The following is a 14,970-nucleotide window of genomic DNA, read 5'->3' on the forward strand; positions in this document are numbered from 1 at the left end:
GTAAAAACTGGGGATGTTGTATTAATATATTGTAATTTTGGGAACAATTTGAGAAGGGCTATTTTAATGGATCATTGGAGCAAAACTAGCAAAACTAACTAAACAAAACTTTGAAACGCCTTCATACTTCCGATTCCTCACAGTACCTACTGTTGGGCCCTGTCAAAAGCAGCAGACAGCCCCAATTATCTATTGTAGTAATCCATTTCACAATAAGATCTGCTCAATTAAGTAAAGAGAAACAGCACTCCATTGTCTGTCAGTCCAATGAGGATCACTGCAGGGAAGAAGGACCAAGAGTTGACACAAACTGTTGTGATGTTGAGACTGGTTGAAGAGGCACCTAGAAGAAGAGAAGAGCTGCATCCACTAATCCAGTTTTGTGGAAGGATCATCATGTTATCATGATTAGGAATACTGAGATCAAATCCTTGCGCACAGTAGTTAACATGGTTAATGTCAGAACATTAAATGTTTCTGAATTTTCAAACTTTATGATCACTTCCAGCTTTACATGAAACTGTAGTACAATATTTCGGCACAAGGCACAATTATGAGAGCTTTCAGACTTTCATGACATGCCTGAGATGTTCACAACCCTTTAATTCATTAAATTAGAAAAATAGCATCTGTGCAGTACAGAAACATGGAAAGTTTGTTGGCACATTATAAATGTCAGCGTCCCTGTAGTACTCTAAAAATCAGTTTTGAAATTACATTGTTTAACAGAAACCCTCATCTACACTTTAGTCATCCAAAGGACGAACAAGGTGAAGCATGAAAATAGTATTTTTCTGAAAGCAGTTGATGTACTTATTTGATACCTATTATCAAACCATTTGATACCTATTCATTTTCATAAAAAAATATTTTATTAATCAGAAATATAATCCAGGGACTTGAAGATATGAAACTATTTGCTGAGGCGCACCAACCCAAGTAAAAGAACACGCAGTAAATCACTAGTTTGATCTGTACATGAATTGAGAGGTATGATTTGACAGTAGCTATATGATGCCAGATTTCTCACAATCTTGCATTCCAGGCATTATGGCATATGTGATTGTAACAGATTAGTTTTCACATCAATATGTTTGGGGATAGCCATGGAAGACTGGAGGTGAAGGAAGACATTCTTCTGCTGCGATTTGACAAAAGTTTTTTTCCACCACAAAGTTTCTGCTTACTATAGTCTTTTTAAGACCTGTGGGTAGTACTTGAGGAAAATCCTGCGGGCAATCTCATAGGTGTCTCCCTGGGGTTTGGTTGGGTACTTTCTGCCATTGAAAATGAATCCCTTTTCTACCTGGAAAACTGCCTGGTTGAAAGAATCCTGTTTGAATGGTCGTCCAGTGTTCAGACACTCCACCAGGGTTTGAACAAACAGTCCCCATCGCTGGGCGTAGTAGTCCTCAACGAGTCCCCCCCATTCCTTGCTGGCATAGTCAAGGATCTCACCACTGGGACCCCATAATGTGATCTGGTTTCTGGCATCCATGTCATAGAGTCGTGCCTCCTTTTCAGTCAGGGCTTTGGATCGTGCCTTCTCCAGCCATGTCCCCAACAGGAAGTTGCTGTCGCTACTCAGCAAGCGATTGAGCTCGGGCAAGAGATCATAGACCAGCACGCCACCCACTATCAGCAGCTCTGGCAGGTTTTGTTTGTGGAAAGCATCTGAAATGTCCCCGTAAAAGTATAATGTCATGACTTGTAGGACCTGCCGAGTAACATCCACAAGATCGTACCGAAAGGTCTCCTTGGACATGAGAGCAGGAGTCGCCGCCTCCATAAAGAGTTTCCAGGCTTTGCACAAGTCAGCAGGGTCATACCAAATGGCAGTATTCATGTGAAACGAAGGCCGGCGCACCAGTGGGCTATGGTTGTGGTTACGGTGATGTGGCACTGTGCAGTTGTATACACTGCTGAACAGAAGCCTCCATGCGGCAGTAAGGTTTTCTTGCGTGCTGCCGTAGCGGCGTACAGCGTAGAGCGACGCCCACTTGGCCAGGTTGACAGGCTCCTTGCGCCAAGCCAGCTCGCTCATCAGCTCATATATCACAGGATTCTGCTCAATACCCTCAGGTGTCATGCCTATGCCTACGAGAGTGGAGTTTGGGAAATGCAAGGCTTTAAAGGGCCCTGAATTGATGCTCTCAACAGTGCCATAGAGACCACTGTTGCCCCCAAAGTTGTGCAACATACACCAGATGAAGGGCTGTCCAAAGAAAGACTCTGTATAGGAGAAGATTGGCTCTGTCTCTGCAAACAGGTCCAGCACGATCATTCGTCCGAGTGGCACACCGTGTAGTAGGGCTTGAATCTGGGCCGGCTTCCAGAACTCTTGATCACTGAAGAACAGCCAGCCTTGCATTAGCCAAATTGCCTGAGGATCGACTGGGGAGGAAAAAATGAGATTTGGATGAGGGTCAAGAATAGGACAGTTCTCGAACACAGCTGAAAATCAGCAGGGAGTCTGAGGGGGGCTGTCTGTGCAAGAGAGTTGGACAACAGGTCATCCATGGGTCATCAAACTAGGGCACTTATTGCATTTGCATCCTGACAACATTCAGACAGTCCAGTGTGAGGTTTACAGCATGGAATGTAAGTAGCATGGTAGTCACCCAGACACTCACCTGAGGTCATTGAGGCAAAGACAGAGCGACTGACTGCAGACAGGTAGGTGGTGTCAGAGGAAGGTGGAGTCATCTCATTGAAGGTATCAGTATTGTAGATGTGATCTGTCCCAAATTGCTTCACCACCTGAGACAGATAAAGGGAGCCAATCTGCAGGAAAAGTGGGTCCCGGGGGTCTAAGATATAGGAACATGAGAAGCTGCAGTTGAATTGAGCCCAAGGTCCCAGTCTGGTTACATTGGCATCTGGATACAGCCTGAAACACAGGTAGCACATATCTGAAGCAAAGGCTTTACTTCTTTATCTAACTGTGGCACTACTGGTTCAAGCCATTTGTTCACAGACTGATTATCTCAAATGATTCAGGGAACTGAAACGCAGTGAACTGAATATAAAGATGAATGGAAAGAGAGGATTGCCTCCTTAAAATGGCCTTTAGCTGCAGTTAAAGGCAGGTTTATGATAATAGAAAAGTGTCCAATATACGGTTACATAATGGACTTGAAGACTCTCAGCTTTGAATTGAGGGTATCTACGTCCAAACTGGAGGAACAACGTAGGAATTACAAACATTTTCACACATTATGCCATCTGACATAAATAAAAAGTTAATTTTAATATTTTGTTGAGAATCCTTTGCAGACAGTATCTGCCTGAAGTCGGAAACCCATGGACATTACCAAATAACATGGTTCCTCCTTTTGTAACGCTTTGTCAGGTGAAATGCATATTCAGTCAGCCTGAGATCAGGTGACTTACTCGGACATGGCAAATCTACTTTAGAGCACCGCCCAATCAATTTTGCTTCATTTAGTTGAATCTAAGCAAACTTCAGAATTCATCTGGCTGCTTCTGTCTTCTGTCCCATCCATGTCCCAAGCCATGCATGCTCATGCCATCACACTGCCTCTACCTTGTTTCACAGATGATGTTGTATGCTTCAGATCACAGTATCCAAGCCCTATCCAAAGTTTTTCTTTTATTAATCAAACAAATTCAGTATTCAGTAAACACAAGTTAAAACGCAGGTCACCGATAACGCAGACTCCCTTGGCTTCTCTCTCGGACCATACTGCGCAGACTCTGGCTCCAAACACGCAATATGGCGCCGCCCGTATCCCCGGGAAGTAGTGTCAGTTTGGCCAATGCAAGGAAGTGGGGACGTGTTGTCCGTGTTTATATACAGTCTATGGGTACAGGTTGCTCTTAGTTTCCCTTTAGGTTGTTTGCCTTGCATTAGGAGCTTATTTGAACTCATTGTGATTACACAACAAGTTTCCAAATGGAAATATCACAAGTGGAATCAATGCCAGTCTTTTTTACCTACTTAATCGAAGAATATCCTACATCTGTCCATGAGTTTCCAATTATCTTTGATCAAATGCAAAAGTAGGTGCCATGTATCAATGTGCTATAATTTGTAACATTTCTAAAATTTGATAAAGCCAAGAGTATTTTAAGCACATCCTCATTAAATAACTATAACATGAATATGGTTTGGGAAAAAGCTGAAAAAACAAAAAACGTGCCAAAATGATATGGCTCTGACTATATGTAGGAACACAGCAGAGTTTGTCAAGTTGCTTTGACAAGAAAAACTTGTTCACTGCACATCTTCATCACAATTCTGTCATGACCAAATTCGAGCACATTATGACAAATATCTAGTTAAGAAATTTATATCTTCATTCAGCTGTTGACATATCAGTTTATAACGTTCAAATACCAGTGGTGGCATCAGTCTCTAGTATTTACAAATCTGTATTTCCTTGAGTATGAAGCAGAAATACTGTATGTGTAATAATGAAATGCTGAGACATAAATAAGCAAGAGTCACCTGAGAATTCCCTTGGGAATGTTTCCGGAGAAAGCTGGCAGCACAGGGATCATGCCAAAGGATCTCATTCGCTCTAAGATTTTAAACTGAAAAAAAGTGAGGAAAAGTGATGTAAGACGATACATTCAACAACAGCTTGACAACATAAATTCATCAGAGAACATTTCAAATGTACAGATCATTTCAGCCAAGAGCAGCCTGCAAGCAAGACCAACTTCTCGTCCACAATTTTTTGTGACAGAAAGTTGGTCTGGAACCCCTCCATTGGAAACGGATTATGTTCCAGCAAAGATCCTCTGGGCCAATCAAAATGTTTGGGTGGGCTTTAAGCAGTGATGGACAGAAGAGTAAGAGCAACATAGTTATACACGTCATCTGAGCCAATGGGTTTGAATTTGTTTATAACAAAATGGCTCTGGTTGGTTGTAGGACTGTCCTACTATGTATGATTTTTTTTTTTTTTTCTGTATCAGTTGAAACACACGGCATAATGAAATCCAAATGATGTGTTACCAGACTCACATTCTGATAAGAACTGAGTCATTTTAAGCCAAGAAAACTGTGGTTTTAAAAAGGTAAAACCTGGAAACATTTTTGTTTTTGTTTTTTGTAAATAAAATTTCTTTCTGGAAGGATGTAAGAAACTTGTACTAGTTGCTCCAATATACGAGGCGTATAAGCTGCTTTGTACAGCGCTTTGTTCCCTCGGATCTCTACAAGAGAGGAGAAATCAACATGACCTGTAGGGCCACAATGTTATTGTGTGCTCTTTTCAGTTTTCCTTCCTTTTCCTGTGGATCTGCAACTACATGTGCAAAGTCATCACAATTGTATCAACAGTAGCATTTTTTGCCATAACCACAAAAATAAAGCCAAAGTTGTTCAAAAAGTACACTTTGTTCCTATACATTTGAAAATGGTCTCTTCAAATAATCAGTTGCTGCAGGTGGACTCCAGGGCCCTGTGAATCACAGGGTGGTGGAAGAACAGATTTAACAGCACACCCATCAGTGATGCTGATGGTCAGATAGAAACCCGCTTATCAACCATCTTTTAAACAGTCCAGGTGAAAAGTGAACTTGTCCACGAGTGGCTTTCACATTCATTCTCACCCGGTGTCTCAAGATGCCCTCATATGATTCTGGCAATCATATCTGCATGCTATGCACTATGAGTATCCAGATGGTGACATGCTGGTTAAATGGTTGGTGACAAAGAGAATCCACGTTAAATAGAAAGTGATACTGCATCATTATTTATGGCTTTAAGGTATGTTGTATTTATATATTGTATTGACAAAAACTTTTTTTAACTGAGTATTTTACACTTTAAGTCATTTAAATTTTCACTTCAGTCACTGGCAGTGGGTTGCCAATGACTCCTTAAAGAGGCTGAATGTTATTGTGAATGCATATCATTGCCGTCATTATACACTCACATGTTAATTGTTGTAACTGCCATTGTTGTGATCCAATTGTATTTCAATCAAAACGCATATTGCTGGTTGAAACCTGGAGGGGAGGATGGCCTTGGTGAATTTCACCATTCATTTAATTTCATGCATTTATACTGTCCTTCCTCCACAGGATCTATGAAACCTGAGAACTGGGGTCAGCACAGAGGGGGGTGAGAATACTGAAAACCAGAAATGAGGTGTGTTCTCACCACCTCGTCCACTAAAATGTGGTAGTGGGCAATGAGACCAGAGTAAGAGGGAGAAGAGGAGAGAGGGAGGAACTATTTTTCAAGACCTGAGGTAGAGGGTGGTGCACAGAAAACAGCTCTTGAAAATATAAACATTTTTTAAAATCTAATTTTGTTCTATCCATTATCCTGGTTATTCAGACAGACACACACATCAATATTCCAATTAAACAGCATTATTTATTTCATCAGTTTAATCCAATCTGACCTCGACTGCAATACAGAAGTTGAAATACATGGGAATGGATTAAGAACTAGATAGACTTTATGGCTGGACAATAAAATGATAGACTTGCAGCATAACAGTAAAGAGTTGAATGAAGCAGAGGCAGCCACCACCCACAATGACGCAGGAGTTTGGTGGCGGTATCTTATTTGCTCATGTAGCAGACATGATCAGAAGAAAGACAACTGTGTAAGTTAATTTAATGGTGAGGAGAATGGTTCTCACCATCTGAACTCGGGGATACCAAGAGCCACAGATTTCAGAGGTAAATCCTTCCAAAGACAAAAATATGTCTCTCAACAACGATGCAGGTCAAGCCTGGTGCCAGTTTGACTGACCTCCAATCCCGAAAAGGACAGGATGTCAATGACATAACAAAGCCCAATGGTCAGGTCAATCTAGCTTCATCATCCGACACGAGTACAGGGAATTAGGGATGGAGGAAATTAACAAAAGTAGCAAATTGACTATTTCTCACCACTAACACCAGGAAATTGATAATCGGAGGAAGTATCTTTTCTTTTCCCATTGTTCAACTCAGCTCGTTGGTCCTGTCAGACAGGTTGGGATTTATGAGAAGACTATGATACTGCATTCCAGAGAACAGGAAGTATTCTGTAACAGGTGCTTCACAATGTTTTCTCATCATTCCTACTTTTCTACCGTACAGGTACTCAGTGACAACAACTTAGTTTATATTCAAGATTTCAGAATTGAGTCTACTCAAGACTGTTATTACTTTATTGTCATTTTCATAATCAACCAACTGTTTTCGTAACCAGTCAAGTTTAATCCAACCAAAGACCTTTATTCCATTAAGATTACCCAGTAATAGTTAAGGACAGTAGCAAGTGATCAACCCTACTGACAGAGGGCTGCAGTTTGTGAAACTGACTATGGACGAAACTGGACCGACCCAGTGTAATGACAGAGGCAGAAGTCTACAGATAAGATAAGACACACCTTAGCAACAGGCCGCATCTTAGGGAGCACCCACTCAGAGGCCACCTTGTGAAATCCCGGCCTGCACCAACAACAGTTCCAACAGCAGGAGGCATCCACCCAGCTAAAACCCTGACAAAGAAACCTGTGAACTCCTATTCAATGACAAGTGGTTGACGTCAGAATATTAATTTGAATCCTTGTGATTTATCTTGTAATCTTGAGTAGCCTGGTTTAGCACAGTCATAACTGCAGTTTGTAAATACATTCTCTCTTTCACCATCGATCATTCAGTCATATTAAACTTCTCATTTATCTTTTGTAGTTTAGTTTAACAAGCAGAATCACTTTAGACCACGTTCTCTAGTTTGTTCCTTTGGAATAGGGAGTGGAGATCAATTAAGTCATTTTCCACCTCAATAGTAAAAGGAACCGTTAAGAGATGCAAAGATCCAAGGAACTTAGTGAACATGCTGATAAACTTGGCTGTGTGGTCACATACAGCCTGAAACTGAAGAGAATGAATAGTATTCAGGTATCAGGTAGCGAGCTCTGTCAATGTCTTCACATGGATGTGACAGCCACCCATCCATGCTGTTAAAAGCTGATCACCAAGCCAAATGAGCAAAACTTAGACCAAGGTGAGGTGAGGGGAACCCTCCTCGCATGAAAGGTGGATGACATAGAATGTTCTGGCCTCAACATGATAGGAGGTACCTCTGGCCAACCAACACAGAACCTTGACAGGTGCTCCAGGATGGCCGTCATAGGCCCGATGGATGCCCTGGACAGAAGTCTCTCTGTTAACTTTCAGGTGCATCATTTAGCTAGCAGTGCTGCCTGGGGAAAGAAAAATACAAAAGATTGTGCATCAATTTCTCTCTTAAAAATGAAATGTAACTAGTTGTACATAACATACAGTGGTGCATAAACGAATAAACGTCACAAACAGTACCGAGTCTATATAAACAAATTTGACGTGACTTCATTTAAAGCTTAAGAATTAGATTTGAGAAGTGAAGTATATTATATCATAAAAACATGTGCTAAGTTGGGCTTGGTTGCTATGAGCGAGGGACAGCAACAGGACATATACAGTAACTGGTTAAAGTACAATAGCAATGAAACTGTTCATAAGGGTTAGGGTTACTACTAATGACTAGAACAAAAGGGCAGCATGTAGATGCAGTAAACACAAGACTGAACCTTGAGGAACCCAAGATCAACCCTTGTGGAACATAAAAATTTAAGATTGGAATTATACATCTTTAGTGGCAACATCGTCAGCAAGTATGATCATTTAATAACCTAGAAACTGTGGTTTCTAGGATGAGAGAGAAACTGGCTGTAACTGAGTAAGCAATGCACAGTGTGATTCTATTAGTGTCCTAACAGTTTCCACCCTTCTAAGTAAAAAGTTCAGAAATCAAGTCTGATGTAAGGGCAAAGCTGCCAACAATAGTCTAGTCTATAGGCTATGTAGATTGCATGCACACAGAAATAAAGCAAGAAGTCAGTCTACATACCTGTACATTTTCAGCCATTGGTAGAAGAACATGCTGACGGTGCTGAGAGCAATTTCCAAATTGCGTGAAAGAGGAGCAAGTCAAGCCAAGTGATCAAACAAAACCAACACATACTTCTGATGAGTGACCATTATGGTCCATTGTTGTGGTTATCATGTCTAGAAAGTGCATAGCTTGCTGTGGTGAATTTGAGACACAACATACACACAAGTACATACTGTACACCATACTACATAGAAGGGTAATAATGGAAGTATCCCAAATGAGACACAGAGTCAGTTTTAGAGGGTGTGAAAGAATTAGACTGTATTGAGATGAATGGGGGTTTCAGTACTTGGAGGGAGAGCTGGGTGACGTGCCAGGACTGCGGCAGGGGCCCACCAAACCTGAACATGTTTCCCATGCGGTTCCAGGCAAGAAACGCTGGACCAGAGAAGAAGTCTTCGATCTCTGACTGGTTTAACCCAAGAGCACGGTAAACCTAAAGGCACACAAAAAGCTTATGAGTTCATATTTACATTCTGTACATACAGCATCAGGTATCTGATTCTACCAGGCTGTCATTTCAAAGGTCAGGTCAAGTTTCTCCTCTTGCTCGTCTCCACTCTGTCTTCCATTTCAACTTTATCTTATTTCTGTTTTGAAAATAATGCAACTATCCTTGTCAATGTGCAACAGAACTCAAGAACATAAACTTGATATAAAACTGATATTGAACACTTTTCTGCCAAACCAGATCATCTTATAAGTTCAATGGTATTTACTGTTCCAATAACAAATCAAAAACACTAAATGTCAGCAGACTTTAAATGTCTCATTCATGCTAACGGATGGGCTCTTACCTCTTGCCAGAGAGCTTCTTGGCCAGTGAAAGCCAGGGGCAGGTTTATTCCATTGAGTGCCATCCAGTCGATCTCTCGCTCCCATCTTGGCCAGTCCCACCACACAGAGGAATAGCTAAAAGTGCAGACGTTCTGGTAATAGCGGAATCTACAGACAAACATGGAAATATGTTGGTTTATTAGTTTACTGTATTATATCAGTGATAAGCCTTTGACATGACATGTAAAAAAACACTGAAAATATTTTGGAGGGCGTCAATAGTGTCATGGATTCAGTGAACCAACTTAACCTCCTGAGACCCTGCGTCCACATATGTGGACATTGAGTTTTTAGGTTTGTGGCAGCTTATTCTGCATTCTGCATCATGTAGACCTGCTGTCCTCTCAACTAGACACTTTAGTCTGCCATCTCGCAAAATTTCAATACATGAATGACGAATGACGGCGAGCATCAGCGTTCAGGAATTGAAATAACTGTTTTTATAATTTGTTACACGTTGGTGACTTTATTGTATTATACAGTGAAATAATCCTTGTGTCCACATATTTTTACTTCCTGTTCAAAGACGATGCTTAGTTTTTATACTTCTTAGGTCCTAATCATCCTAAATCATAGAGAGAAATTAAAAATGGATACCAAGCAAGACCTCAGGTCTCAGGAGGTTAAGGCTCCGTTACATACATACATCTCCCTCACTTACAAACTATTAGGGATGTCCTGATCTGATCTGCATCATTAAATATTGAGCATTAGCCGATCCATTTTTTTCTGTAATTCATTTTTTGCATGTTTTGGCATTAAACATGTTTTCCTCTCCATGTGATTCATAAAAGATTTTTTATTGTATTCTCCTTGACAGAGTGCACTGTGCAACTGTATTACATACAATAAACTTCAAAGTCAATCCGGTGTGTAGGCTTATATGCTTGACAGTTGAATGGCAATGCATTAGGGAAAAAAATATACCTCCAAGCTATTCCTTAAAAAGCTTTTTTACAACACAACTGTGCAGCTTCTTCCCCTGGAAAATAAATGACAGTAAAGAAACTAAACATATGCTGGTTCTTACCACAAAAAAAACTCTTAGCGTTGAGCCAATCAGAGGTCACTAAACCTAATGTGGAATCGGTGTGTAAGTTTGCCAAAACTATGTTGGACTCTGGACCCCTGCCCAATCTGACCAATGATGAGATGTTTAGTTACATGTCATCATTTCATCGCTGGTTTATCTAGGTGGTGTCTAGAAAACGATGTGGCCTTCATTGATAAATGGAACACTTTCTAGGGAAAGCCCGGTCTGATTAGGCGAGATGGCATCCACAGTCACAAGACATATCACATGTCTGCTTAGATCAGCATTATAAAACATTTCACAACCGAAAGCTCTTCTCAGTTCCGTATAGTACTTCCAGGTACTTTAACCTGTGGTTTCGGTCTACAGCAGCCATAAAACAAAACAAGCGACTATAAGATCTGGCCTGGCTATGTGCTCAGTCCAATCCAGCTATTTTAAGATGCCTTGATCAGCCCCTGAAAGATGCAGACATTTACAGCAAGTGGGCCTTACCAGTTAAAGCTGAAATATTTAGTTTTGTACTCAGCACTTTGCTTTGAAAGATGTGTTAAAATTATGGCAGTAAAAGTTGACTTTTTAGTTTTCCCGAGTACTTTCAAAACTAATGTGGAGTCACAAAACTGTAGGAATTATTACTGTTCAAATACATGAAGACTGCACTTTATGTGAAAACCAAGAAGAGTCTGACCCGAGTCATTTCAGGTCAAACTCAGTCATGGAACAGCAGGTATTTACTGGAGCATGTATGGCATCATATAGCTGTGACGATTAAAAGATGTCTAATAAAGCAGTTCAATTCAAGAATGAGTCCTCTACGGCTCCTATATGATTAAAGCTTCTGACTAGTTAAGACTGCTCACCACTAAGTTATAGTCATGGGAAAGCCTCACTGTGCATGCTTGCCATGGATTTTTCAGTCTAACTACCGTGCACATGACATAGCTAGGGTGAGCTGATGCGGGTCTAATGCACAACAAATAATTGAAAGGAAGGGTTCTTTAAAGGGACCGGCTGCACAAGTGTCCATAGTGCTCAGGGTAAACAATGAAAACAAATGTGTGACAACGCTCCATTTACCATGGGTTTTGCTGTGTTGCATTGGAGGGGGCTGGGAGTTACCTCCGTCTTTGCAGAATTCAAACACGTAGAAATACCACATCATGTTCTTGCAGGAAGTTTGAAGTTGTAAATACAACACTGAGATTTTTAGATGCTACTAAAATACAACTTCCTCAGAGGATTTCTCTGTGTCTGGCATGACAGCTATGTTAGATGCGGCCGTAACATGAACGGTTCTTCTATCCAGTGAAGGTCTGTGGCCGCCACTGAGTGGAGTTGGCACACATCCGATGTACAGCAGTGTGAAATGGATTTGGTGGGAAAACAACATTTTCAAAGAAGCCGTTTTGCTGAGGTCAGTAAAACTGAAGCGTCAATTAATTCTAGAGGGCGTACACACATGGAAGAACTGGTGCGTTTACAAGTACAGCAGCCACACCAGATGATCGGACAGCTTCCACACTAATGGATTATTAGAAGCCTCATGAAGGGACAGATGATAGTTTTAGATAGGTGGCAATATCATGAATAGTCTGGCATGTAATTATATGTGTTATAGCTCATTTAGCTAATACACTCACTGCCTTCTAAATGCACATAGTAGAAGCAGGGGACACCTCAAAGTAAGAACATTATTCTAAATGCTCAGCTGTGAAGCTGTGTTTCAGTATGTAGAGCGCGTTGTCCACGAATGAGAGGGTTAGCAGTTCGATGCCCGGTACATGGACCACATCCTGAAGTGTCATCGACTCAGACACTAGACCCCCGGTTGCTCTCAGTGCATGGCGCTGGTGTGTTAATGTGTGTGTGCGCTTGTGTGAATAAGTGGGTATGTGTGTCACTTTGACTGTAAAGGGCTTTGAGTACCAGCTATATAAAATCAAGATCATTTACCATTAGACTTCATACAAAACTAGTTTAAAAATATTATCTACAGTATGTTTAAAATAACTAAATTATCAACTTTAACTAATCACTAATTCATTGATTAATGACATGTTTAATGTATTGCTTTTATCTATAAAATATAAAAATGGCAAAAGGTCAGAAACAAAAAGATTTCATGATGAAAAAACATTGATGAAAAACGATTTTGATCATTTAAAAAACAAATAAAATTAAAGGTTGTAAAATCTTGATCTTAACAGTAAAGCACAAGGGCACGTGATATAAACACATGTACACACAGCTCAGACAATAGGCTGAGAGGTGGAACGTCTGCAAGGACCCAGCAAGTCCAGTTCAACAACATGAATGAACATGTTTACTATTAAAACGTGATTAGTTGATGACTAGCTGTCCTGACATCGAGGACCACGGCGGGTCACTGACCTGTGCGGCGTGTTGATGCGCAGGACGCCGGCGAGTCTTGGCAGAGGTCTGGGTAAGTCTAGCTGATCCCCGGACCAGGAAACGTGGCAGTTGCAGAAGTATTTCAAATAGTTGTATATCCCAGAAGCCACGGCCACTCCGGTGCTGCCCGTGGCGACTATCTTGCCGTATTTAGTGGACCTGAGCTCGCACACATCCAGGCTGTCGTTGGAAAGGCTTCCATTGACTGATACTATGAACTCCGTCGACCTGTTCCCGAGCAACCGTCTCAGCAGCTCGACAACGGCTCTGCCCTGATCCTCGTCGCCCGCTTTGGGTTTGATGTGGTCCAGAGTAGGAAACCTGCAGTGTGCGGTTACAAGAAGACAGAAGACGACGGCCAGAACCAGGCAGCAGGCACTTCTGGGTGACATTTTGATCCCCGGTTTGATGAAGCCAGTTTCCCACCCCAGCTCAGGTTTAAAAACAACTGTATTTCTCCATTTGCAGATAACCAGGAAGCGTTGCCTGACTAAAGGTGCTGGCCAATCAGAGAGAGCGCTGCTAGCCTCTTTGTAACTCTCGGCCAATCAGAGGAGTGCAGCAATGGGCTCTTCATGTCATATGACTATGTTACAAAAACAACAGAGTGAAACCTGTTCACTGCAGTGATTGGCATATTTGCTTCTTAAAGGTCATCATGCAACTTGACACAAAAAAGCAGAACGAGACAGAATAAAAAGGCCTCATGTAACCACCTCAACGAGAACAGACAAAAAAAATTAAATCAACAGAGTGGTGGAGTAGTTAACATTTAATAATCAGTTCTAAAGGAAAATATTAATTCAATTCATGGGAAAGACATGAATTGGCTGTACCAAAAGTGTCTGAAGAGACGAATGAAGCCAGAATCAATGTGGACCAGTGCAATTACGAATTTGGATGATGGTGTTTTGTTATAATATGGAAATAACACATTGTCCCACACAAATCGTCAGTTTCCAAACAATCTGTAAAGAGCAGTTTTGTTTGCCGTGTTCTGTAAAGTGCTTGGCATTAAAACACACAGTCTGGTTGCACTGAGGGTTCTGCTCATGTCAATAGTTGCTCGTTGATTCCTGGAAGGCATGCACGCTCTTACAGGTTAACTCTGGTCCCAGCGTTGGCTTCTGCTCTCATGTCATTTGAATGGCAGCATTTATTGCTCTATAACCTGCATACCCATGCCATAAAGGGGAACTACTGTTTTTTTACAACCTGGACCTTATTTCTAGCATAAAATACCACTTGTTTACCTGTAATTTGCTACTGCTAGTTTTTTGGAACATGGCTGAATATTTTTCCGATTCTGAGGTTGTGGACGAACCATAGCAGTAGCAAATTACAGGTAAACAAGCCGACCCGTATAATCCGGGGTCTCTAGGTCAATCTACAGACCCCAGATGATGATAACACGTAACTCCGGACTCAACAGGGAATAGCATTAGTATGTATTATCATAACAAAATATTGGCAAAATGAACAAGTTTCGGGGCAGATAATGTGTTATTTAGAGGCTGTGTCTCTGTGCCCTGATCACTTCCACTACATGGATATACGCTGATCTAATTATCTCCTGAACAAGTGCAAATGAAACAAAAGTGATATTGGTGAGTAAACAGAGGTATTTTATGGTAGAAATAAGGTCCAGGTTGTAAAAAAACAGTAGTTCCCCTTTAAAGTAGTCCTCTCCAAATCCTGCCATCATTCAGTCAGGTTTTTTTTTGTCAGAACAGTGCTGCACATTGATTCATTCTTTTAAAGCAAAAGGTTA

The 14,970-nt window shown here is 41.1% G+C and overlaps 1 protein-coding gene across 1 annotated transcript; it reads right to left on the reverse strand.

Annotated features, from left to right (window-relative positions):
- Nucleotides 1-373: 373 nt before the first annotated feature.
- On the reverse strand, nucleotides 374-13,730 carry naglu (N-acetylglucosaminidase, alpha). The gene is made up of 6 exons (XM_084567231.1): nucleotides 13,179-13,730; nucleotides 9,712-9,859; nucleotides 9,204-9,350; nucleotides 4,472-4,557; nucleotides 2,634-2,890; nucleotides 374-2,394 (listed from the first exon to the last, which is right to left on the reverse strand). The coding sequence occupies exons 1-6, from the start codon at nucleotides 13,589-13,591 to the stop codon at nucleotides 1,187-1,189; spliced, it is 2,259 nt and encodes a 752-aa protein (XP_084423357.1). The 5' UTR covers nucleotides 13,592-13,730; the 3' UTR covers nucleotides 374-1,186.
- Nucleotides 13,731-14,970: the final 1,240 nt, after the last annotated feature.

The sequence above is a fragment of the Chelon labrosus genome (genome assembly GCF_963514085.1).
Source record: "Chelon labrosus genome assembly, chromosome: 19".
In the NCBI taxonomy this organism is placed as follows: Eukaryota; Metazoa; Chordata; class Actinopteri; order Mugiliformes; family Mugilidae; genus Chelon; species Chelon labrosus.

Coding starts and splice junctions, on each gene's coding strand:
- naglu (XM_084567231.1), bottom strand. CDS start 13,591: ATGTCACCCAGAAGTGCCTGCTGCCTGGTTCTGGCCGTCGTCTTCTGT. Junction 9,860..13,178: donor CGCATCAACACGCCGCACAG/GTCAGTGACCCG, acceptor GTTTGTCTGTAG/ATTCCGCTATTACCAGAACG. Junction 9,351..9,711: donor AAGAAGCTCTCTGGCAAGAG/GTAAGAGCCCAT, acceptor GTGTGCCTTTAG/GTTTACCGTGCTCTTGGGTT.